The 16,420-nt window shown below is 39.9% G+C and overlaps 1 protein-coding gene across 9 annotated transcripts in view; it reads right to left on the reverse strand.

Annotated features, from left to right (window-relative positions):
• Positions 1-5,134: 5,134 nt before the first annotated feature.
• NBAS (NBAS subunit of NRZ tethering complex) overlaps positions 5,135-16,420 on the reverse strand; it is a 449,992-nt gene continuing 438,706 nt past the window's right edge. For 3 of the 9 annotated variants that reach the window (XM_064295045.1, XM_064295049.1, XM_064295048.1), the window contains one exon: positions 5,136-6,592. In XM_064295045.1, coding sequence (XP_064151115.1) covers positions 6,317-6,592 — 276 coding nt within the window. In that variant the 3' untranslated portion in view covers positions 5,136-6,316. Of the gene's footprint in view, positions 6,593-16,420 lie in introns of all 9 variants that reach the window. The other 6 variants (XM_064295042.1, XM_064295046.1, XM_064295047.1 and 3 more) reach the window with 5 other exon arrangements.

The following is a 16,420-nucleotide window of genomic DNA, read 5'->3' on the forward strand; positions in this document are numbered from 1 at the left end:
CCCCAGGGGTAACTTCTACCTTAACGTCTGACACCACAGGTTAGTTTGCCTATGTTTGAACATTTTAGAAGAGGAATCAAACATTTTATATATATATACACTATACTTTTGTGTTACTTATTACTTATATTTTTTATAAATGTATATATCTAGCTTCTTTTATTCAAAAGTATGGTTGTGAGAGTCATTTGTCTTTTTGTGAATAATTACATGTAGTTCATTCAGTTTTCTTGCTACAGAGAATTTCATTTTATGATTACCTCACAATTTATTAGTTTTGGCTATTACAAATAACGCTGCTGTGAACATCCTTGGACACGTCTCTGGCCAGCATCATTTACTGAAGAGACTCTTCTTCTCCCATCTAATGGACCGAGCACCCTTGTCAAAAGTCAGTTGACCATAGATGTGTGGGTTTACGTCAATTCTATTCCATTGGTCTATGTGTCTACTGTTATGCCAGTACAAGGCTGTTTTGATTACTATAGCTGTATTGTATGTTTTCCAATCAGGAAGTGTGAGTTCTACTTTGTTCTTCTCTTTCAGCTCTGTTTTAGCTATACAGGGCTTCTTGGCTTTCCATAGAAAGTTGAGGGTTGGTTTTTCTATTTCTGTAAAGAAGGTTGTTGGAATTTTTATTGGGATTGTGTTAATCTATAGATCACTTTGGGTAGTACTGACACCTTAATAATATTATATCTTCCAATCCATGAACATGGAACATCTTTCCATTTATTTAATTCTTCTTTAATCTCCTTCAGTAGTGTTTTATAGTTTTGGTTGTATAAGTCCTTCATGTCCCTGGTTAGGTTTATTCCTAGGTATTTTATTTTCTTAGATGCTACTGTAAAGGAAATTGTTTCTCTAATTTCCCTTTCAGACTTCTCATTACTGGTATTTGAAACCCAACCAATTTCCATTTGTTGACCTTTTACCCTGCAACTTTGCTAAATTCCTCTATTAGCTCCAGAAGTTTTCTTATGGACTCTGTGGAATTTTCTATATACAGGATCAATCAATCAATCATTTGCAAATAGAGACAATTTTACTTCTTTTTTCCAATATGTATACTTTTTATTTCTTTTTGTCTTATTGCTCTGGCTAGGACTTCTAACACAATATTGAATAGAAATTAGAGCTGGCACCCTTGTCTTGTTCCTGATTTCAAGAGGAAAGCTCTCAGTCTGTCTCCATTAAGTGTAATGTTGGTTGTTGGCTTCTCATATACTCCCTGAATCATACTGAGAAATTTCCCTTCTATTCCAATCTTCTTTAATCTTTTCATCAAGAGAGGGTGTTGGATTTTATCAAAGGCTTTTTCTGCATCCATAGAGATGATCATGTGGTTCTTTTCCTTCATTCTGTTGATGTGATGTATTACATTGATTGATTTTCTAATGTTGAACCATCCCTGGATTCCTGGAATAAATCTCACTGGGTCACAGTGCATGACTCCTTTAATATTTTGTTGGATTCCGTTTGCTAATATTTTGTTAAGGATTTCTGCATCTATATTCATAAGATATATTGGCTTCTAGTTTTCTTTTTTTTGTGGTGTCCTTGGCCGGTTTGGGTATCGGGGTTGTTTGCTTCATAGAATGAATTAGGGAGCATTCCTTCCTTTTCTTTTGGAGGAGTTTAAACAGTACTGGTGTCAATTCTCTAAATGTTCGGTAGAATCACCCAGTGGAGCCATCTGGTACAGGATTTTTTTTTTTTTTTTTTATTGGGAGGTTTTTGATCACTGATTCAATCTTTTCACTTGTTATGAGGTTGCTGAGACTTTCTACTTCCTCTTGAGTCAGTTTGGGTAGGTTGTGTGCTTCTAAGAATTTTTTTATTTCACCTAGGTTATTCAGTTGGTTAGAGCCCTGATGCACAGTGGTTTTAGAGCTCGGCTGCTAATCAAAAGATGTGCAGTTCAAATCCACCAGCTGCTCCTTGGAAATCCTATGGGGCAGTTCTACTTGCTCCTATAGGGTTGCTGAGTTGAAATCAACTCAATGGCAACAGGTTTTTTGGTGTCCAGTTTGTTGCCATACAGTTGTTCATAATATTCTGTCATAATTCTCTTTATTTCTATTGGGCCAGTTGTAATGTTGCCTCTTTCATTTTTTATTTTGGCTATTTGCATCTTTTCTTTTCTTCGTGAGGGATCCCTTCTTTTTAAACCAGCTCCTCAGATGTGATGGCCAAGGAGAGAACTGGTGTTCACAGATCACTCCAAGAACTCCAGCTTCCTCCTTTTCCAGAATAGGATTAATAGGGAATAAAGGAGTCAGGTTTGGGTCTTTTTACTTTCCCCACTTGCCTTCTGAATGAAAGGAAAAAGGAAAAGGAGGCAGAGACATGGTCAACAACAAAAGATGAGACAACAATGACATAAATCTGATTCTCCCTACTGGCTGTGTTTCAGCATCACTTGGGGAGCTGCTTAGGTTCTAACCTCAGACATTTTGATTTCATTGGCCTGGGGTGGGGGTCTCAGTCATCAGTATGTTTTAAACTCTCCTTGGGTGATCCTAATACGTAGCCATGAATGATAGGCACTGGTTCAGATGATCTTCAATATGGATATGGACACTTTAGAAGCCATTGATCTCCCTCGTTTTAGTAAACTGTGATGTCCTAGTAACAATTGTCTAAGAACAGTGTTAATGGCTGTCAAATCTACATATACCCTCTGGAAAACGTGGGATAGTAGGACAGGTTAGAACGATGGCCCCTAGGTATTCTATGATAAGTGGGGAATGGAGGGAATGGAGTTTGGACATAGCTGCATTACAAGTCTTGAACAAAGAGAAGATCAAGTGTGCCCCACCTTTGTAAGCTAGGACACAAGCAAGCATTTGGAAAGAGTCAGAGGCCATTTCACGGCTACCTTTTGCCATATTATCAGTTCATGAATGGAAGGAAAACAGAGCAGTGTCTTTCAAATGCCTTCCTGGAAATTCATCTGGGTTCTGAATGAATGGAGTTAATATAGCACTGCAGAAAGGGCTAGGTTCTGGATCAGACTACCTGAGTTTGCATCATGATTCCATTATTAGCTTTGTGACCTTGAACAAATTACTTAACCTCTCTGTACTTCCATATAAAGTTACTGTGAGGATTAAATGAGTTCATGTATTTAAAGTTTGGGCTGTATACGTATAGGGGATATTTCTCCAGCTGAAGCATGGTTCAGCCCCAGCTGCAGAGAAGAATCCCTTGGCAGATGGGGTTGCAGCAGGACACAGAGACCTTGGATGGCAGTGATACAACAGCATCATTTATTGACAGCAAAAATATCCTGAGAAGCATTACTAGCCTCATTTGTGGATGAGAAAACTGAGGCTCAGAGAGATGAAGTGGCTTATTTCAAGTCTCACAGATGACTAGTGAGCCAGAGTTCACTAGGCTCTGATACAATGGCTCACTCTTTACACTGGCTCACCCTTGGGTTCACTTTCTAGCCAAGCAAAGCAATAGATCTAACGAGAATGGGGGTCAGTCCATCCTTTTTTATTCTTATTTTCAATGGGAAAGGTTTGGGTGGTAACCGTTAGGAACTTTTTACAGCAAGAGAGATATTGTCTTACTTCTCTATCTAACATTCATGGTTAACATCATAAATACCAACAAAGACCAACTCAGTCTTCTAGAGTATTTATACAATTAAGTGTGAATCTGGAGTGAACTTCATTTCTCATGCTTTTGTTTTTTAGAAAAGCTGCTCAAATAGCCTTGCAAATTTGGTTACTGGTAAGCCAGGACATGAGACAGGACAATGTAGTTTATATGAGGGAATCTCTCCTAATAAGCATTGTGGAGTGGTGGCTGGGAGTGTGGAAACCTAAAATTCACCGTTTTCTTGAGAAAATCATTTCAGCTCTCTGGGCTTCTGTTCTCTAATCTATAAAGTCAGATTTCTAAGGCCTATCTAACATAGGAATCTATAGTGTCGCAGTCTGAAGCTCTCTGGATGGATTCCTTTAACGTAGACTCTCTTATCTCAGAATACTGCTTACTTTATGTTTTTGATTGCCTGAAATGATGGTAGTCAGGTGTAAGGTTAGAGGAAACCCAAGTTTGCAGTGCTCACGCTTTCTGGAGGTGACATGATCAATACCATCTGGTACAGTTGGTACCATCATTTTCTAGAATGGCGTTTCTGGCCTTATGGATCTGTAAGGGGGAGGGGGAGGGCTTACACTCGGGAGGAAGTAGAGACGGGGTGGTGACATTCTTCAATAAGATGGTCCCTACGTAATCAAACCTTAAATCAAGGAAATGGTCCTTAACTTGATAAGGTCCCTAACTTGGTAATTAAACGTTAAGCCAAGGAAATAGTCTCTGTAAGGGTCCCTGACTTGGCTATTAAATGTTAACAGGGAGAGATAAGAGAAAAAGGGTACAAAACCCTAAGAAAGCTCTCTGGTGAAGTGTACTTTTGCTATTAACCCTCTGCTAACTAATAAAACCCCTTGCTTGCTTGACACTCTTTGTCTCAGTGTTTGAATTCTTTCCTACACCAAAGACAAGAACCAAGGCTATTCTCTGGTAACGGTTCTGTCTCTTGACAGGTGTCACCTAACTTGGGAGACAAATGCTGTTCCCTTTCTTCAGAAACCTTTCAGAACCCTGTACAGGTGATTCCCCAATTCTAGGTGCTGTTGAAGGTTTGGACAAGAAACTCAATCTTGGAATAGACAACTGGTCAGAAGTCAGAAAAGTATTATGCTAACAAGTCTTCTTCAAAAATGATCAAAGCTTGTGAGAGGACTCTGTAGCTACACCTGTAGGACTAGAAATGAAGTGAAGCCAATATTGATGATGCTGATAGACTGTAAGGTGAAGTGGCATAGAGGGTCAGCCCAATTCGGAGGAAAACGTGCAGACTAGGCTGCCTTTCCCAGGCTCAACACGCTATACATCCAAGACCTACAGTGAGCCTTGTCACATTCAGTCCATCGGCTTTGACATATCAATATGATAATTGACTCAAGGTAGCCTTTTCAAATTGCTTGAGTTATTAAAAACGTATTCCAGATACCCAAGGATTATCTTACATAAAATTCTCTCATCTATCTAGAAATAGTAATCATTTATCTAGATGAAGCTTTTCTATTAATACACAGCCAGCTTCACTCCTCCAAGCAAATATTTCTTTAGGTAAGGGTAAAGAGTCCACCATGGGCTCAAGGTGGATGCCTCTGATGACCTGTTAGTCCCCATGTAAGTGTGGATTCCTCTCTCTCCCCATGCTGCCCATACTGCTGCTGTACCTTGGACCTGGTGTGAAGACTCTCACCACAGCTAAGGCCAGAGCACCCAGCCACAGCCTCCATCTTCACTTTTGCACTGGGGACAAGTGCCCATAAGTTAAGAACCAGAGTTCTTATCCTCTACAGTAGGGAACATGCCTTCTGTAGTTGGTTTCCCTAGGGGTGTTGGTATTCACACTCTTGCTATAACTGGCTACTTGCAAATTAGTGAACACCAATACGTCAATCCTCCCCTATGTATATTTCAGCTCTGCTACCCCACCTACCTGGCTATATAGTTTTACAGATATGACATTTGTCAACTTGAATATTTTGGTTCTGGTAAGTTATGGTGGCCCTTATTCAAGTGTAGGCAGCTTCTATGTGTCGGTATTGATCATTTGACTATGGCCTGAACTGTGTCTTAAAGTCATAATTCATATATATACACACTCCTACTGTAATACCAGTGAGGGGAAGGAGATTAACATTTATTGGGCCCTCACTGTGTATCTGACAGAGCCTTTCACACACAACCTCATAGAATACTCAACTACCTTGTGAGATAAATAATGCAACTGTCATTTTATAGATAACGGACTAAGGTTCAGAGAGATTGAATAATTTGCTCAAGGTTACATGATTGAGATTTGAACCCAGACCATCTTTCCTCCTCATCTTCGACAGATGCCCCAACCATTTACTTCTCCATTACTCTCTCCCTTCTTAATACAACCCTCCCTACCACCACGTCTAGTTTTCTGAACTGCAGCTTTAGGTACTTTGATAACTGCATTCTGTTGAGACAAGGCATTTAAAAAGAGATGGTGGTGGGGGGGAAGAGTCTCCCTTAATCCGTAAGAAAGCTGTCACTATAAGACATATAAACAAATTTTAAATAGAAGCTTGCTCATCATTTATGTACAGCTTTATTTGCAATTTGCTGGAATCACTTGGAACAATTAACTAGTACACATGTTGCTTCTGGGAAGAGCATTTGGCTCTGGGTGTTCTTCTCCCCAAGGAACTGGGAGACTAGTGATTGTGTTTTGGGCCTATGGAAGGCACACTCACACCCAGTGCTGTCCTGCTCTGAGGGCTGTGCTGAAAGTTCTCAAAGCTCGATGAGTTCCCCTTATGGCTAGGAGGAGCGACCCGGCTTCAGCTTCATGGCCGGCTTCCCACAGGTTCCTGGTCAGCTCCTCTGCATCCCAACGCCCTTGCTGTAGGCTGGCCAAGAGGTGGTCGACGATACGAGGATAAAAGGGAGTGGAGATACACTTCGCCAACAGTTTGGCATCCAGGAGCAGGGAAAGAAGTTCTTGGTCACAGTTTGAATCATCCACCTTCAAGAAATAAGACAGGCAAAACATGAGAGTGGCCTTTGGTTAGTTCTTCTTACACCAGGCTCATTACACTCTTGGTTTGTTACAGATTGCTTTTTTGCCTTCACCATCATACTTTTACTTAGGTTTAACAGTGTCTGTTCCTAAAAGCGCATGTAGGACGGGAACATCTCTGAGATCACAGACATGGGATGACAGACACTGTTTCCTTTTAACATAAGACATAGCCACGTCTCTTGAATCATCGCTACAACTACCACATTTAAGTGCCAGAAACTGTGCAAACATTGTACATAGATCATTTCACTGAGTCCTTCCAATTCAACCCAATGAAGTCAGCTCTTTTACCTCTCCATTTTACAGATTAGGAAACTGAAGTCTACAGTGAACAGTAGAGCCAGAATAAGAATTTAGGTCAGTCTGATTTCAAAGTCTGTGCTCTTGACAACCTTTACCATTTAATTTGTACTTTTACAATGATCCGTATTCTTTAACCCAAAATCTCTGCCATATGTAGATCCACATGAAAAAATTCTTTTCAGAACTGGAAAATTTATTTTCTAGTCCCCTGAGTAAATAATATGTCCCTCAACACCAATGATATAAACAGGGTAATCAATGGTGGGTTTTTAAGTTGTTCTCCTTTTAGCCTCCAGAGAGCTCAGTACCAAGCTTACTCTTAAAAAAAGTTTTTATAGGCAATTTGGGCTTGCATATTGTTTGTACCATCTTTCTCTCTAATCTTATCTTCCTAATCTATGTAAATTTTTCCACGGCTCTTATACTTATTCTCCTGTTTTATACTATTGTCTGTATTCTTACAAGCAATCGAGTTCACACTAACCATGTATCAAAATTCAGAGCTTCCCCTTTACATTGAGGTGTCATAAAACAGCTTTATGACAGGTTCTTACTGTCACTATGTACTTTTAATAATTTTAGTTGTAGGAACCTCAGAAATAACGTGGCATTTCAAAGCCAATTAACTAATGTTTAGACCAACAATTGTACACAGCATGCTCGTCTAACATGTGCTGTGAGGAGAGGCTGCTGCAGATGAGAAAGTCAACTGTGTCTGAATTACAATCAACATGCTCTGAATGAAAACATAAAGAAGTTATGAGAATACAAGTGACTGCCCACTATCAGATAGCGTCTCTCTTTCCTATAGCCTACTTATCCTTTAAAACCCTGCATAAGCATCATATGCCATCTCCTTGGTGACATTTTAACTTTCTTGGCTAAGCAGATTACTCCTCCCTCCATATTCTCAAGATATTCCCTCCATATTCTTCTTCCTGTTGTGTTATGGTAATTTGTATGTCTGTCTCCCCTGCCAGACTGGGCGGTTCTGAGGGCACAGAGGTTTTGCCATCTTTCTAATTCAGCATCCAGTTTAATCAACATTGGCTGAATGGCTGAATGAATCTATACTATTAAACTGAATCACATTATTGTAAACTGCACAAGTACAAGTTACATGATAAAGACCCTCCTCTACAAAGAGTCCAGATAGTGCCAGGCCCTAGAACTGCCGTGTGTCTTTGAAAATCCCCAGCGTCTTTTCTTCGGCCTTTCTTTTCATGAGCACTCATGCACACAGCTCACCTTTGACTCAGGAAGACACTTAGGTTGAACTAAAGTTAGTGTTTTTGTTTTGCTTTTAAAGGCTAGACAGTAGAGAAAGCAACTGACACTTTTCTGCTAAAAGGGGCAGAAGAACTTTTAATACTCCCACTGGGGGGTTCTTATGAGTTCTACATGTCTTCTTTCCATCTGTCTTCATCCTTTCTCTTTTGCTCCATAGCAAGTTAGCAAGAATGTCAGCCCCATGGAGACTCTGCTCGCATTATAATCGCGTCTACCATTCATTTACTGAGTACCTCCCACGTGCCACATCCTAACTAGGCACTTTGCCTCTAAGCCTTAGACATCCCTGGAAGACAGCTAAAACCTCATTTTATAAAGAAACTGAGGTTCCAAGAGGTTAAAGTCCTATGTCCAATGCTGTATAGCCGCTAAACGGTGAGGCTGGACTAGGAGCCCACACCTCTCTGACTGGTTTACTTGTTTGTTCCCCTCCCAGAACATAACCTCTTCCAGAGCAGGGATCATATCTTCTTTGTTCACTTCTGCATTCCCCAGTGCCTACAGTGGTGTTGGTCACGTGCTAGCAGCTCAGCCAGATTTGTGGACGAGCATGTGAATATGTGAATCATGCCAAAGCCAGAATTCCTTCATTGTACCCTGCTGCCTGCACACACGCACATGCACACGCACACACACAGGGTGTATGCACGTACGCACACTCGTTCCTGTGCCTGCTGTTATTTTGGTTCACCATTAAAAATAAAGAATCCCTCCACCTACCCCTCCAGGAAGGATGAGAGTGTATGCCAGGATGCTATAGGCAAATGTTTGATAACATATAAGGATAAAAGGCTCAGAATCCAAACACTGCAGGGCAATACTTTCTTTGTTGCCCCGAATAAGGCTTCTATGCGAGAACACCTTTATTATTCTTTCTGTGGCCTCACTGACCCTCCCTGTGGGGTCTAAAGGACGTCTAGAAAGGGAGAGATGGACTTTTTCCAGCTCAGGGAAGAGACAGGGTTCTGTCCGTGCCTGCAGCTGCTGCTTCTATTGCTCCTCTTCCATGTCTGCATCTCCCTCTGGTGCAATGGCATCTGTAAAATAAGTTTCTGGCTGGATGTGCCCAGCTTCTCAGATACCTGCCCACGTCCTGGCGGGACGGCAGTTAAGGGTGGACGAGCAGGGATGGGGTGAGGGCAAGGGCAGGGTAAACTATCTGCTTTCTCCAAAAGCTATTTGTTATTACCTGGTTGAGAAAACCTAAGGCCGAAGTCATGGAAACTAAATATAATGTTTCTCCTTTGGCCCTGGCTCCTCTCAAAGGTTCCCTAAAGAAAGGTAGTATCAGAGATAGCTGAGTTTGGGCAGTGGCTAGAGAAATGTCTGGGGAGAAATTTTGGTTTAGCTTCTTGTAATCAAGTACTAGAAAATACAGGGGAGCTGACTTTACTTCCTTTCTCTGACTTTCTAACCAGCTCTGGCTTGCTGCAAGAGGAAAAGATGGCCAGAGTAGGCTTTACAACTGCCATTTACAAGAAAAATACTTCATAGACAATTATTCTGTACATATTTGGGTCAGAATAGGTAATAAAATAATACAGAGAGCTAAGAGATAGCCTCTGTAATGACCTATTCCAAGAAGTGCATTTTAAGAAGAAGAACCTGAGGGTCAGAGAAGAAATGAATCGCCCAAGGTCCGAGAGCCGAGAGTGCTCTTCTCCACACACCATACCGCCTGTCTCAGAGTTTCACTACCTGGTCTCAACTCTTCTCCTCAGTACCCAGAGTGCCTGGCATCCCAAAGCATTTTCAGGCCCTTTGGCATTATCACCGCACCACTGAGTTGCTAGGTTAATTTGTTAAGCTAAAATTTGTCTTCATTTATCTTGTTTTTGACTAAAATTCTAACTTCGGGCACTCAAAATCTGCGACTATCTGCCACACAAGCCTGCTACTGTCTTACCACCTATTACTCATTCTAACCTACTATATTTTTCTTTTTGAAAAGAAAAAAGTGGAAACAGTTTGAAAAAAGAAAAAAAAAAAAAAAACATTCACTTCATCATGATAAGAAATGACTTTACCATCGTTTCCTCTCCCTTAATTGTCCATATATTTTCAAAATCAATCATATAATACAAACCAATTTGTATTCTACTTTTTCTCATTATGCATAAAATTAAAAAAATATTTTACGGTTTTCATTCTTAAAATTTTTAATGGCTGCAAAATAGTCTACTGAGTGGATGTAACAAGTTATTTAACTTCTCGTGCTAAAAATATTTCAGCTGCTTTTAATTGTTTGCTATTATTGAAACACTACAATAAACATGCTTTTATGCACATATGTTCTTATTTGAATTATTTTCTTAGGAAAATTACTAAGAGAAGTATTACTGGGTCAAAGTATTTGAAACTTTTTTTGGGTTCTGAATATGAATGTAAGTGGTAATTTCATAATAATTTCAAACTGTACCAGTTTACATGATGATATGAGTGTAGGAATATGAGTATGTGTTTCAGCAGAAAATTCTCAGCTTTGGGTATCCTTACTTTAAAAACAAAATCATTTGCTAAATCAATGCGACTTTAATTTTAATTCATTTGTTTATGTACAAGGATGGATATTTTTTCATACGTTTCTTATTTTTAATGTTTTTTTTGTGTGTGAGAAAGATTAACTCCATTGCTTTTTTACTAGAGTTGTGGCATCTTTCTTTCACATGTGAATGAGCTCTTTGTATACTTTAAACATACATTTTTATTTTAGTTATAATGAGGATTCGAATCTGTCATTTGGAATTCTGCTGTGGTTATTTTTGTTGTATAGAAGTTTTACATTTTTATATTGTTAAACCTGTGGATCTTGTTCAATTGTGATCTAGTCTACTGCTTCAAACCTTAGAAGTTATAATTCCTCATAAGATTTCACACATATTCTTTTTTATTTTCTTTTTTTCATTCTTTAATTCATCGGGAATTTACTCTGGTACATAGTCTGTGGATTGATCGGTGATTTACACACTTGAGAGAGGGAATATATTCTGTTATTTTTGGACTTGGATGTCTGAAATAAATATGAGACAAGTCCAGGAGGATTAGTGGATTTAATTCTCTTAATCGAATAACTCTGAGTTAGCGTGAGAGGCAATCTGGTGCTGTGAAAAGACAGCGCTGGAGACCAATTTCCCACCTCGCTTCCTTTGCTACACAGCTGTGTCCTTGTTAAGGGCAATCTCTCTGAGCCCCGAGCTTCCACATCTAAAATACAGACTACTTGTAAAGGGTGAAGAGAATCTATGCTCTGAAATGTTCACGTTCAGCAAATAGCTGCAACTATTAGTCAAACATCAAGAATACAAGATTTTCTACACAGGGTTTTACACATATCATCAAATGAGGAAAAGCCTTGCCATCTCTGTCGGTGATTATTTCTTTCTGTTAGTGATTAATTTTTGAGGATAAATGAAACTCTGCAGATCTTTGGGAAGAAATCTATTGAAGCACAAGGCATTACTGTCTTCCAAGCCATTAAAATGTTATCTGCTTAATTCCTGTTTCAACAATAGGTAATGAACCTTCTCTGAATTAAAATCTTTGATTTTATGGATCTATACCGAGCTAAGAGTAATTACAGTAATGAGGTAGCTAAAATTCCAGTAGCAGAATGTATGCAAGGCCTCATTTCAATTACTTTAAAGAAGATTGTTCAGTATTATTTCACTGTTTACTTTAGGGAAGGATATCTGTCTCATTTTTACATATATTATTACTAATAAAAGTGATTAAAAATATTAACTACAAGGGCAGAAAAACAAAAAGGGCAACACAGACATCTACTTGGAAAAATAAAAATGCCCGCAGATAGTTTTTTCTCCCTACATGTATCTGAATGATATCCACATTCCGTTTCCTCAGCATACCCATCAGTCTCACTCCCAGCATGGGAATTGATAGACACATCTTCTGAAGCCAAAATGAGGACAAATCATCTAGCTTGTGATCTAGCAGTGAAAGGGAACCTGAAAATCCAAGCTTGTTCACCTCCACACTTTGTACCTCTTCTCTTCCTACCTCAATTCCTTATGCTATTATTTCATATGTCAACCTCTCCACGAGATAATTCCTTAAAACACAGTGTCTTAGCTGTCTAGTGCTGCATTAACAGAAATACCTCAAGTGGATGGTTTTAACAAACACAAACTTATTTTCTCATTTCAGGAGGCAAGAGGTCTGAATTCAGGACATGAACTCAAGTAGAAGGCTTTCTCTCTCTGTCGGCTCTGGAGGAAGGTCCTTGTCTCTTCAGCTACTGCTTCCTGGTTCCTTGGAGATCTCCGGGTGTCTTGGCATCTATCTTCCCCATCTCTCTTCTGCTTGTTTAATCTCTTTTATATCTCAAAAGAGACTGACTCAAAATACACCCTATACTAATCCTGTCTCAGCAATATAACAGACACCCCATTACCAAATGAGATTATGATCACAGGCACAGAGGTTAGGATTTGCAATATATACTTTGAGGGACATAACTCAATCCATAGCACTCCGCCCTATGGCACCCCAAAATTCATGTCCTTACGCATGCAAAACTCATTCACCCCATTACATCATCCCAAAAGTCTTAAGTCAACTCCAAGTCCCAAATCTCATCTGAATATCTAAATCAAATATGGGTGAGACTTTCGGCGTATTCCACCCTGGGGAAAAATTCCTCTTCATCTGTGAACCTGTGAAACCTAGAATACAAATTATCGGTTTCCAAAGTACAATGGTAGAACAGGCAAAGGTAGACATTTCCATTACAAATGGGAGAAACTGGAGGGATAACAGGCACGAAGCAAGTCCAAAACCCAGCAGAACAAATCACATTAGCTCTCAAGCCTTGAAAATAATCCTCTCTTCTCTGAGATTACCTAGGCAATGGCCCCATCCTGCAGACTCTGTGTGTTGGCTGTACTCTCTGGATTCTGGGTAGAAGCCCGCTGGCCCTGGGATTCACCCGCTGGCCCTGGGATTCAGCTCCACCTTCTGGACCCTCTGGGATGGCAATCTCTGCTCTCTTGGTTTATTTTCCTAGGCCATCTGAGTGGCGACCCCACCCTCTTGGCCCTGGTAGGGCCTTGTTCTTTTGCCCCTTGGGCATGGCAGCCCAGCCCCATCAGCTTTGGGTGGTGGCCCCACCCCCCTGGTACACGCTAATGGCAGTCCCATACTCCAAAACCAACTTGAAGATTTGACTCTTTGAAACCTAGGAGGCTGTGGCCTCACCCTTCCTTTGAGATGCAGGAGACCATGACCCCATCCTTTGAAACCTGGAAGGCCCTGATTTTTGTGTTCCCTTCCAACAGTTCTGCTGATCTCCAAGTGGCTCCAGGGATGGTCCTTTTCTTTTCTTGAAGAACAACAGATGTAGCTCCTTTGGCCTGCTTCCTGCTGTACAATCCCAAAAGGCAGACAGAGTTCTTTCCTTTTGTTCTAAGCTGATAGGTTTTCTGCTGTGGTAGTTGTTAGAGCCATCAGTTATAGACTTAATCTCTTTAACAAGAGATTGTGTGGCCACATCCTTGGTGAACACTTTAGGACATGTAGGACATGTATCCTTAATTTGTACAACTGGATTTTCCAAATTTTTAAGTTCTCTTTGCATTTTGCACAGTTCACTTTTAAGTCCATCTCTTTCCTCTCACATTTTAATGTAAGCGGCAAGGAGAAACCATGCAGTTCCTTTAAGATCTTGCTTAGAAATCTCATCACTTACATGTTCTACCTTCCACTAAACATTTGAACATAATCCAGACAAATGCTTTGCCACTGCATAAAAAGCACTGCCCTTCCTCCATTCTCCAATCACATGATCATCATTTTCTTTTAAAGCTTCAACAAAGCACTTTTAATCCCCACATTTCTAGCAACACTCTGTTGTTGGTGCCATATGTATTCTCTAAGATGCCAGAGGCTTTCTCTATAGTTCTCTTCACTTCCTTCTGAGCCCTCACCAGAACTGCCCTGACACCCATAATTATACCAACAGTCTCTTCAAGGCAATCTAGGCTTTTACTATTAGGCACCTTAAAATTCTTCCAGCCTCTACCAATTACCCAATTCCAAAACTGCTTCCACAATTTAGGTATCATCTGTTGGAGTAGCACCCCATTCTTCCAGTACCAAATTCTGTGTTAGTTATCTAGTGCTGCTATAACAGAAACAGCACAAGCGGATGACTTTAACAAACAGAAATTTATTTTCTCACTTCAGGAGGCTAGAAGTCCAAATTGAGAGCATCAGCTCTAGTGGAAGGCTTTCTCTTTCTGTTGGCTCTGGAGGAAGGTCTTTATCTCTTCAGTTTCTGCTTCCTGGTTCCTCGAAGATCTCCATGTGTCTTAGTACCTCTCTCATTCTATCTCTCTTTTGCTCGCTTGTTTGATTTCTTTTATATCTCAAAAGAGATTGACTTAAGATACACCCTACACTAATCCTGCCTCATTAATACAACAAAGACAACCCATTCCCAAATGAGATTATAACCACAGACATACAGGTTAGGATTTACAACACATATTTTGGGGGGATTTCAATCCATAATAACAGAGTTGATATTTTATCTCCTCTTTAGGAACATCCTACCCATTCCTTAGTCCCACACAGAGTACCAAGCTGTGTACAACAGGTGTTTGTGTAGCATGTCTGTTCATACTACATAAGTCAAATAACCATCAATGCTATTTAGCAATCAAATAAGTTAACCTGTAGAAGGGAGTTGCCTATCACTGGAGGCATTCAAGCTAAGACTGCTGAGAGGTGCTCCTGTAGAGCTTCCTTCATCAAGAAGACTGACCACAGGCTAGGGGTGAAAGACAATGGGTGAAACTGATATATCTTAGCATGTTCAGATTAAAATGATACAAGTTTTTTTTAGAAGTTAGTAGATATGCTCAAAATTCTGAGAAAAAGGGCCTGGTACCAAAAAAGTCAAAAGAACTGTGACTATAAAAACAGGTAAAAAGGAAGAGAAAAAAGCAGTTTAATTCCAACTGCAATCTGTAAGATATTTGGTTTTTTGAACCGGATCGCTTAAGCCTGACAAAGTTTAGGTATACTGAGAAGAAAACCATTAGGTTTAACACCAAGGAAGGACTGGCAGACACCAAATAAGGTTGTTAGGGCCCCAACTCAATCTCCATGTTATCATGGTACCTCAAGAAAAGAAGGAAAGTGTGTTAGACTAATTTGGACATGAGAAAGCAACACTGAGGGATTGCTCCAGGGTAATTATACAGGTTAAAGCAAGAGGGAATCTGGACAGGTTTAAAAAGGGAATGAAGAAAGGAAGGTTTTCTTGATTTTGTACAAATGTGTCAAGCTAAGCAAGCATTCTGAGACTCTTCAAGATTCTCCCTCCAACCTGGACACTGGTCAGTATAAATAGAGTTGGTAGGTTCCAGTACCTTCATCACAAGACTAAAGGGAATAACAATCACATTTATTAAATATGTGAAGGACTATCATGTGGAAGAAGGATCTTACTAACGCTGAGCAACTCGAAAGGACAGAACAAAGAAGGATTAACATGTTAAAGATGAAGATGAAAAGTTTAAAATTTTGTGTCTCAAAGGATATCATCGAGAAAGTGAAACGATAACCCACAGAATAGGGGACAATATTTACAAGTCATATATCTGGTAACCATTGCAGCTGAGGATAGTCCTACTCATGACAATTCCATGTGTATCAGAGTAGAACTGTCCTCCACAGGGTTTTCAATGACAGATTTTTCAGGAGCAGATTTCCAGGCTTTTTTTCTGAGGTGACTCTGGGCGGACTTGAACCTCCAACGTTTCGGTTAGCAGCCAAGTGCTTAACTGTTTGCACCACCCAAGGACTGCATATATCTGACAAGGGTCTAGTATCTAGAATATATAAAGAATTCTTATAACTCAACAACAAAAAGACAACCCAATTTTTAAAAAATGGACAAAAGATTTAAATAGCTATTTGTCCAAAGAAAATATATAGATATCCAGTAAGCACATGAAAAAGATGCTCAACATCATTAGTCATCAGGAAAACAAAAATCAAAACCATAATATCACTTCACACCCACTAAGATGGCTAGAATAAAAAAGTGAGATAACAGTAAGTGTTGACAAGGATGTGGAGAAACTAGAACTCTCATACACTGCTGGTGGGAATTTCAAATGGTGCAGCTGCTTTGGAAAACAGTCTGACGGTTCC

This window comes from Loxodonta africana, chromosome 12, assembly GCF_030014295.1.
Source record: "Loxodonta africana isolate mLoxAfr1 chromosome 12, mLoxAfr1.hap2, whole genome shotgun sequence".
Lineage (NCBI taxonomy): Eukaryota > Metazoa > Chordata > Mammalia > Proboscidea > Elephantidae > Loxodonta > Loxodonta africana.